Source organism: Bidens hawaiensis, unplaced genomic scaffold, assembly GCF_021521415.1.
Source record: "Bidens hawaiensis isolate Kalapana, Puna unplaced genomic scaffold, B.hawaiensis_p1.1 tig00016868_1, whole genome shotgun sequence".
NCBI classification, from domain to species: domain Eukaryota; kingdom Viridiplantae; phylum Streptophyta; class Magnoliopsida; order Asterales; family Asteraceae; genus Bidens; species Bidens hawaiensis.
Window position 1 is genome coordinate 409,224 of NW_027492558.1, and position 9,919 is coordinate 419,142.

The 9,919-nt window shown below is 35.8% G+C and overlaps 2 protein-coding genes across 2 annotated transcripts; both read right to left on the bottom strand.

The window, feature by feature from the left end:
* Window positions 1-261: 261 nt before the first annotated feature.
* Window positions 262-2,244, bottom strand: LOC143552394 (proteasome subunit alpha type-7-like). The gene is made up of 3 exons (XM_077042631.1): window positions 2,012-2,244; window positions 687-1,101; window positions 262-614 (listed from the first exon to the last, which is right to left on the bottom strand). Exons 1-3 carry the CDS (start codon window positions 2,182-2,184, stop codon window positions 453-455), a joined length of 750 nt encoding a protein of 249 aa, XP_076898746.1. The 5' UTR covers window positions 2,185-2,244; the 3' UTR covers window positions 262-452.
* A 5,375-nt stretch (window positions 2,245-7,619) lies between these two features.
* Window positions 7,620-9,633, bottom strand: LOC143552396 (protein EARLY-RESPONSIVE TO DEHYDRATION 7, chloroplastic-like). Its single transcript, XM_077042632.1, has 4 exons — window positions 8,810-9,633; window positions 8,562-8,728; window positions 7,964-8,048; window positions 7,620-7,871 (listed from the first exon to the last, which is right to left on the bottom strand). Exons 1-4 carry the CDS (start codon window positions 9,499-9,501, stop codon window positions 7,637-7,639), a joined length of 1,179 nt encoding a protein of 392 aa, XP_076898747.1. The 5' UTR covers window positions 9,502-9,633; the 3' UTR covers window positions 7,620-7,636.
* Between the last annotated feature and the right edge of the window lie 286 nt (window positions 9,634-9,919).

A 9,919-nucleotide genomic window follows, 5' to 3' on the forward strand; every position in this document is an offset into this window, starting at 1 on the left:
CAGATACGAAGCCGGGATAACTACAACTCTGCCATACCCAAACTATTGGTGTCCCTAATTCGAGCGTATGGTGCATAGATTGCTCAACATATCAAAACAAGCCGATGACCTTTGCAAGCGTGCTACAAACTATAAAAATTTACAAACACATGGAATCATGACTAAATTCTATCAAACCCAAGTCATCAGGTGAACCTTGAGCAAACTTCACAAAACACTAAAGAAACATAAAACTTTAAATCCCAGAATTAATGGCATTGAAACTGTCTAGCTAGTCTTCACCACAAAAGTTTCATCAAACATTCGACCAAAAGCATAGATTACCTCAAATGAGTCCATGAAACTACCACACGACTGTTTAAACAAACGACCCGATAGACACGTACTGCGAAGGTCAAACTTAACAAAACAACAATAAACCGGACTGACAAAAAAAGTCAATCTTTAACACATTATGTTTCCTTGGTTGCAGGCGCCTTCTTTGCAGCCTCAGCTGCCGCTTTCTCTGCTTCAATCTCTGCAACGATGGCATCAATTTCACCTTCATCAAGTTGCCTCAATCCCTCCTTTGTCATCACAGCAACTTCTATATTCTTCCCTCCGCTCTCAACAACCTAAATTTTACAAAAACATAAATCAAATACCAAAAAAAACAATTAAACTAACACAACTTAAAAAACGCTTACTTCAAGCAGAGCACGAATAGCAAGTTTAATAGTTTCTTGACCAGAAGTCTCTTTATAATTCTTTTCCAAAAACTCCCTCATGGAATTAGAGTTTCTACCAGTAGCATTAGCTTTCCAAGCAGAGAAAGTTCCAGAAGGATCCGTCTGGTATAATGATGGCACACCAGTGTAAGGATCGAATCCTACAATTAGAGTTGAAAGCCCAAATGGCCTCACACCACCACTTTGTGTGTATTTCTGTTGAAGACCTGCAATGTAACGCGTGATATACTCTACAGTAACCGGATCCTCAACTGTAAGCCTATGGCTCTGGCACTCGATTCGTGCCCGGTTGATAAGAACACGTGCATCGGCTTTGAGTCCAGCACAAGCCAGTGCAATGTGATCATCCAAACTTACAATTTTCCTAACTGATCTGTAAATACATACAAACTATGATTCAGAAAGATATTACATTATTACCAACAACATAATAAGAAAAACTGCGAAAACAATGATAAACACGATCACACAATAAAAAATTAAAAACATTCTCACAATCATGTTTACAGTACACAACTACACATAAACAGATAAATGTTAATGCTCTATACACTCAATAAGGTAATTTGTGACACTAAAGCTTGAAGATATAACCTTTGATGATGCATACTTACTTATGTAACAACTTTTATCCATCTGAAAGATAGGGATATAAACGAGCCAAGCCAAGCCGAAGCTCCGCCCGTTTTAGCTCAATAAGGCTCGAGCTCGAGCTAGACTCGTATATAACTCTATCTCAAAATCTTGAGCTCGGACTTGTGAGTAGTTTTTCAAGATCAAGCTAGGCTCATGTATTATTTATTAATTATGTACATATTTTATTTATATACTTTTATAACTATTTACACAAATACTAATAGCTTATATATATAAAGTCCGGCTTCCCAGGGTACCCAATGGCAAAAAGCGACCCCATACGCCCGCGATCACAAACGGCGCTAGGTAGCCCAGGCCCACCATCTCTTGTTCCCGGGAAACCCCGCCCGAAGGCCCACTGTGGTAAAACCCGATTGGGATCAGATTCACACTTGAGACCTTGTAGCCTTCAGCTCAAATCTTCACTTTCCCTCCAATGCGCTAAAGCCCATTGACATATATAATGTAACATAAATTATGCAATATAGATTACTTAATGATTATTATCATAACTTTGAACATAATTATGATCACTCATAATTTCAAAAGCAAAAATAAGAAACTCATGCCATCTTAACACAAGCATAGACTTTAGATCCAATTTGCAGCTGAAACAAACAAACAAATAAATAAATAATTAGGGTTACCTGGAGTCTTGAAGTTTAACGGTGGACTTCTTTTCGACACCAAGGACGATGGTGTCGGTGCCACGAACACCGACGGCGGCGTTACCTTTGCGTACGGCTTCCAGTGCGTATTCCACTTGGAAGAGGTGGCCGTCCGGCGAGAACACCGTGATAGCTCTGTCGTATCTCGCCATTACAGAATCAGATTTGGGCTTTCGTATTCGGGTTCGGGTTTTTATTAGGTTTGATCCGAGAACAAAATTGCAGAGAGAGGTGTTTGTTAATAATAATAATAATAATAATAATAATGGGGGATCTGTGTGTAGACTTTGGGAACAAGGCAACTCAATTGGAAAAGATACATAAAAGGTCCCTAAACTTTGAAAAGATACATAAAAGGTCAACACCATTTTGCAGCATGAGCACCTATGGTGGATGTGGTTTGCATCTTTTTGCAATGTGAACCATGACGTTATCCCAACGTTACGAATTGTGTGAAAAGAACATTTTCTTTTATATCTTTGTAGTTTGCACCCGTGTGGTTGGCTGTTATTTACGTTTGTGTCGTCTCTTATTTCTGTCTCTCTACACCATGGGACACCACAACCACAACCACCGCCACCACCGCCCATTCTGACTTGAACCACTTCCGACCCTGAAACGCATAAATGGATGTGGTGCTTCGTTTTGGGTCAATATGGTTAACTTTTAAAATTGAAACGAGACATAATGGATCAAAAGAATTTGTAAGAATGTCAAGATTGGTTGGGAAAATGCAAGTGCTTTTGGTTATATGTTAAAATGGATTGTTTGTGGGTTAGAATTGACTCAAATAGGCTCTATCCAATTTTATTTCAAACAAAACCCAAGAAACTGAATAGAAACCGAGAAATCAAAACCAAAATCATTGAAACCAAACATATACCGAAACCGAACGAAATGAAAAAAAGAAAAAAAACTAAACCAACACAAAATCGTTTTTTTTTTAATGAACGAGGCCAGTGAGAGAAACATTTTAACTATTTTACATTTTGTGTTTTTGATTTATATTTGAGTTATTAATTATTTTGTTTTGTTTTTTTTTAGGGGTTTTTGAAATACTTTGTATTTTAACATTTACTTGGGTCAAGATAGGTTAACTTTACCCATCTTGACCCATATCCATCCAAACCTTCTATTTTAAAAACACATCCTAACCCATACCCATTCTGACCCAAACTCATTCTAACCCATCACCCAAATCCAACCCAACCCAACCCATTCATATTTTCATCTCTAAGCATGAACACCTGTAGTGGATTTTTTTGCATGGTGCACAAATATGGTTTGCATCTTTTTTTGCAATGTGAATCATGGCGTTATCCCAACGTTAAGAATTGTGTGAAAAGAAAATTATATCTCTGTAGTTTGCACCCATGTGGTTGGATGTTATTCACCCTCTTTGTTTCTGTCTCTCTACACCATCGGACACCATAACCACTACCACCGCCACCACCACCCATTATGACTTGAACCACTTCCGACCCTGAAACGTATAAATGGATGTGGTGCTACGTTCTAATCGCTAGCATAAGCGGGCTCAAGATCCGAGTCATAGTATATCCGACCTGTTTGATATACGGTGACTCGGTGAGTTTATTTTTTTTTGATGAAACCATCTAACTTAGACTAGCTTCAATTTCTGGGTCTTGAATATAAAATCAGCATATCTGACAAAATAGAAATATCAACACTCTTCTTGATTGATCATCTAGAAGAAGAATAATTCATGCTCATAAGTGGTGGTTTGTTATACAAAAAGAATGTTCAATTGACTTTGTGGTTAAACATTAGTCAATTTGTTTAGAAGTAACCTCCCAAAGTTTGGACACCACATTCCACCATAGTAGCAAATAAACATGTCAAAGGAAATGGAAAATTCAACGGCGAGTTCACAATCATGTTCATGTAATTTCCATTATAAATCGTGAAATCGAACGTTCAAAGATCGAGACTTAATTTGTCTCCTTTCTCTGGCTATTGTATGATGTATCCATGAACCTGTATCTCCTTTCTCATCTTTGTAACATACTACCCCTTGATTTGTCTTCAAAGACTTCTCAACGTTGAAACCCTAATTTCCATTAAATAGAGAGTTGGTTGACCGGAGGTGGTGTCGGCGGAGGAGGAGTCAGAGAGAGTTAAGGGTATGATGTGTGATATTCAATGTGGTGGTGGTTGGCCATGGAAAGTTAGTAAGAGTGGTGAAATATGACGAAGAGGGTTTGAAGAACACAGAAGAAGACTTATTTAATGATATTATTGTTATTGTTAGTATTATATTAGGTTTATGTCAGAAAAGGACCACGTCATTCTTTAACGGACAAACAAATGGCTGACTTACTGGCGGAGCACATTGCAAAAAGATGTAGACACTAGTGTGCATTGGAAAAAAAAAAAAAAAAGTGCTCCACTTGTAAGCGAGTGTTCACCACAGGGATACAATTTTGCACTTAACTTAAAAAGAAAACTATTAAGAATATTTAATAAACCATGTCTATTTTTCCTTTATTATTATTATTCTTATTATTATTTTGTAAAAGAAAATGAATGGTAAGCAAAAGTTGGTAACTCATAGTTTATATTTTTAGGTTGTCTTACGATAGACAAGTCTAATGACTGTGTCTCACTTAATTTGGTGGCTAGTTATATGAAGAAATGATGTGATCAGGAAAAGGTATTCGATAACGTACAATTTACTAGATTATAGCCGAAGTGACTAATGTTGAACAACGTGACCTATATTGACTATAATGGCTATGAACAACGTGACCATGATTAAATATGATTGTGACTGACCTTGATCGATGAAAAGTATAGATGTGATTTTTTAAGTTCACCTATAATTACCTAGATTTATCAACACATTATTAATCTCTGAATAATTACTGATGCCCCTTCCCTTCTTGTCCGTGACTAAATCACAACCTTCCACCAATACACTTTTTTGTGAAGGATTACTACAAGCTTTATGATTTCACTTTTTCTTGCACTGGTTCATGAAAGAAAAATAAAACAAAAGTTGATGTTGGTGACTTTTGACTATCATTAACAATCCTTAAAAGAATAATTTCTATTTGTTTTGTTAAAAAAAAAACAAAAAAACAAAAAAAAAACTATTTTTAGTACTGAAGTCTAGCAAATATCATTCATAATTTTATATAAACTAAATCAAACAATTTTGTCGTTTATATTATCTTCCTGTACTATTAAATCAATAGAGTTTATGGACATGTGGCCTCCTTTCATTGGTCCAACTCTATTGCTTCCATATATATCAACACCTTCTTTGATTTTTTTTCCAATTAAGTAATTCAAAAAAAATTCATTTAATAACAACCATTTATGTTTTGTCATTTAATAAGAAACTCCCAAGTAACAAATGAGGAGTCTTTGAAACAAGGACACACACTCATTTTAGAAGGCACAATTATCATGAAATATATTGGGTGAAAGTAGCTTTGAACTCATCTTTCTAGCCATAAATGGAACCACTTCATATCTCAATGGATATAGGACCCCGGTAACATGCCATTTTTTTTTATTTTTTGTTTATTTCATTGTTACAATGCAATATGCATACTAGGAAAATGAAATAAATGATCTGATTGATGATTTTGCTGCTACAATCAACCATGGTTTATAGAGGTTATTTTCATTTTACCTAATATTTGAGTAAAATAATTGCTTCTCCTTAAATTCGTTTCAATTCATAATCTGCTAAAGTTAAGCAGACATTCAAGATGAATAATTTGTTGCTTATGAATCAACCTTGGTCAACTATAGTTGAATAAGAATGAATAATTTTTTTAATTTTAACTTCATAAACAATTAGGACTTGATTTTTATATTTCGCGTTTTGATTTTAATTACAAAGTGAAAATGAGGGTGTTGTTTTTCGGAATCCACTTGCTATTCTTATTCAATGGTCAACAATTTTAGTTACATTTAAGTTTAAATTTGATTTTAAATTATATTCATTGTTTTTTATTTGTGATTTGATTTTAGAAATGAATGATTTTAATTTAAGTTTAAAAATGAGTGCTCGATTTTTGATAAATAGTAATGGCTTGATTTTGACTTTACAAAAATGAGTGTTTGTAACTTAAAATTTTAAACATAAATTATCAAATAGGAAGTGCCAAATATTCGGGTTGTCTTTATTAATTTAATAGAAAATGCTTGAAATATGTCATTCCTAAAAATAAATGCACTTTTGCTATAATAGAATGGTCAACATCTTTTTTAATGAAAGCTTAACTTACGGCTATATTGAATCCTCAACTTATTTTTAATATATTTAGTCATATCTCGGTTAATATGTCAACCTTAAGGTATGTGTTTAAAAGAATACTGCTTTTAATAAAATTGGGGCCAAATCCACTATTTGATTAAAAATATGAAAGTGATTAGAGATTTATATGACTGATAGGTTATTGTTGTTGTTACCACCACCACCACCACGACTACCATTACTACGACTACGACCACCACCACCACTACTGTTATTATTATTATTTACCAGGTATTGTGACATACCTAACAGAATTTACCAATCTGTGACCTCCATCATACAACTTTTCTCCATAGTTAGAAGCCATGATGACAAACGAAGCAGAATGAAACAATTACTTTTTGTGGTAAGACTTCATATGCAGGTTAACCATTTAGGCTATATTTTACTTTTTATTATAATAAGCTCATTAAGATTTACATTAAAATCCTCTTATGACACGGTGAAGGAGAAACAACTGATTTTCACGTTTGGTAAAACAAAGAAGGCTGAAATCGGTATCCTTATCGCATACAGAAACAATAGAAAGATGAACAAATCGTGAATGTATTTCACCATGGTGAGATTTTTTTTGTTTTCATTTGTAGCCTTTAGAAGGTATTATAGTAGTTCTTTAAATAATGATTATTTAAATTCCTCTCTATATACCAGCATATGCATGGGAGAAAGGAGATGAAGTTGTTTCTATTACAAGCCAACTTCATAATACAAATTTGGATATGGTCGGCAATAAATATATAACGAAAACTTTTGTCATCTTAAATCATGTCTTTAATTGTCGATTTCTATATTTTCACCTGTGTCGTACACGGATTAATAACCTAGTTACATTATATGATCACTCTCCACTCTACTCTTCAATATACTTTTAATAAAAATAAAAGTACTTCAAAAAATATCATGAAACCACAAATAAAATTTAGAATACTAATTCATTAATTAAAAAACAAATACATTTATTTTCCTGAAAATGTGTTGGGAGTGTCAACTAACCACCTACCTTTCTACATGTTACTCCTATATACAACGAACCAATATCAAAAAAGGTTAAGAGAAAAAGAGGCCATCACCCGACACTTGAAAAGTCACATACAAATACACCGTCTCGATCTGCTCCAAAAATTAATATAGACATCAGCACTGATATGAGTATAATCATTAGAACCAACTGAACAGTTGAAACCGAGCCTAATCGGCTCAGTTTATGGTTCGACCGGTTTAGGATATGTAAGGCTGTTCAAAGGCTGAGAACCGGCATAGAAATCCCGTTAAAACCGGCCCAACCATTAAGATAATAATTTTGGGTTTAAATTTTAGAAAGTATACCTATGCTTTTTAGGTGACTCTTTAGGTTTCATATCTTTGATGGCTTTAGCCCTCATCTCTTCGGTTGCATTTCTAATACCATTTTTCCCAAGAACCGATGGCGCTATCATACTTCTCGGGTTCACTGCTGTTCTTATTTTAAAAACCGTCCACGCAGCTCCTACTGCGTGACCCGCTGCATTAAGCCCTTCATTTGCTGCCTTAGCTGTCTCTTCTCCATATCTTTTATTCATCATAATAATATCGAGATAAATAAGCATAAGCATAAACTTTGTGACTTAGTATTCAATTAGTGTTTCTATTTCAGGACTTACTTGTAGGTCACGAGGTCCGTGGTTACGGTAGATGAGGTTGTCATTACATTCCTTCCAGAAACTTCAAAAGCGTCACAAACCTTGCCTGCATGTGCATATAAATGTAACATTGTGTCTACAACCATTTAACCATACTAGGAACCATAACATTTTAATAAAATGGAAAATCAAGACAATATTCATTTTGTTAGTGATGCTAACAAAATAAACTTGACTTTTGAAGTTACGAAAAATAGTTATGCCATGCATGGATTTGTTGTGGCCAAATGATTGAATTCGTTGCGTCACAAGATCCAGTATACTACACATATTGAAATCTGTTGCGACTAAAGACACTTGTCGCCCTATGTTTGCTTGTTAATTCAAAATAAAAAAAAAATCAAGGCAATTTTGTAAACTTTGTCGATGAAAGGTTATATTTCGTGATTGTCCGTTAGTCATGTTTCCTCAACCAAACACGGGTTTTTATCTTTTTAGGAATCAAGAATACATATGTAGAACAGAATCTATAGAACAGTTTCTGTTCAAGTAATAAGGTCTCATGCACGTGCACATAAACAAGTATGAAAAAACACAAGTATGCGCGTAGTGTGCTTACCAAATCCATCCAAAGTAGCGAGCGCCATTTCTCCCGGCAGAAGTTTAAAGAACTTCTTGCCAAGTCTCGAGTTCGCAACCGAAGTCGAAAAGTATCCGGTAATCTTTAAAACTCCCGAAAGAATCCCGCCTGCAACTTTCTCCGTCATCTTTGTCACCTTATTAACCCTACAAAAACCACCATCATCATCTACATGCAAACTCGTCTTTAATTAAACACACAAACATGTATTCGAAATCGAAACGAACCTTCTTATATTCTTCAAAGTTTGGGGACTAATTGCTCCTCTATCATGTCCAGGTCCAATCTTCATCTTCAAAACCTCATTCCCCCATTTCATTCTCTCCACTGTAACATCACCACACCATAAAATCCCTTTAACCAGATGCCCCGAACCCACCGCGATCAGCTTTGCAGCCGTCCCACTATAATCCTCCACATTAGGCGCCAATGTTGTCCAATAAGCTCTACAACTTCGCTCCATCACTTGCTTCTTGGACTCAGTTTTCAAATCATGCGGACTCATATTTTCCGCCATTGACACATCCAAAGCCCCATTCTTTTCGCCCACTATCTGAAACGAAAACCGACTGTAATGGTCCAATAACTCGTCTATATCTTTCAACACCTCCTCTTGTCCTTTGGAAACAATTGTTAATCCGTAATTCAACATGTCGTCATCGTCTTCGTGCTCTTTAGGAGCCCGAACCGAGAAGAAGTAATGAGTACGGTCTAGCTTCACGCATGCACCGTCTTTCGTTAACGGCCATTGGATCTCGGTGCCCACACGGGCGAGGATCGCGATCACACTGTTGCCTTGCCGTAATTTAATAATCGAAAAATTCCCTATTGCTAGCTCGACGCTGTGGTGCTTATCGATTAAATGTAGGTACGCGCCTGGTACGGAAATGATCATGTCTTCAGCTGATTCGGATGGCATATTATCGGCATTATCCGATGATGATGAAGATGACGATGGTCTATTAGGGTTTGATGATGATGAGGGGAGTGGAGGGGCTGAAGGGATGGGTTTTGTGTTGATTCTGTGATACGAATTCGGCGGCGGTGGTGGTGCTGGAGGAATGGGGTTTGTGTTGATTTTATGGTATGGTTGGGTGGAATTAGGGTTTTCTGACGCCATGTTTGGCGAACTGGTGACGTGGTTGTTTGGTGAAAATGGTGATCACTGCGTGTAGATGTGCAAATGCGCGCTTAAGACAATTTGGTCTCGTGTTTTCTAGAATGACACTTAATCTTTGTAACGTTTTCAAATGATATTGTGAGTGGAAAATGGAAATTGATTCAAGACTCACATGGACAATATAAATTTTGTTGTTCCTTCTTATTGTTGTTGTTGT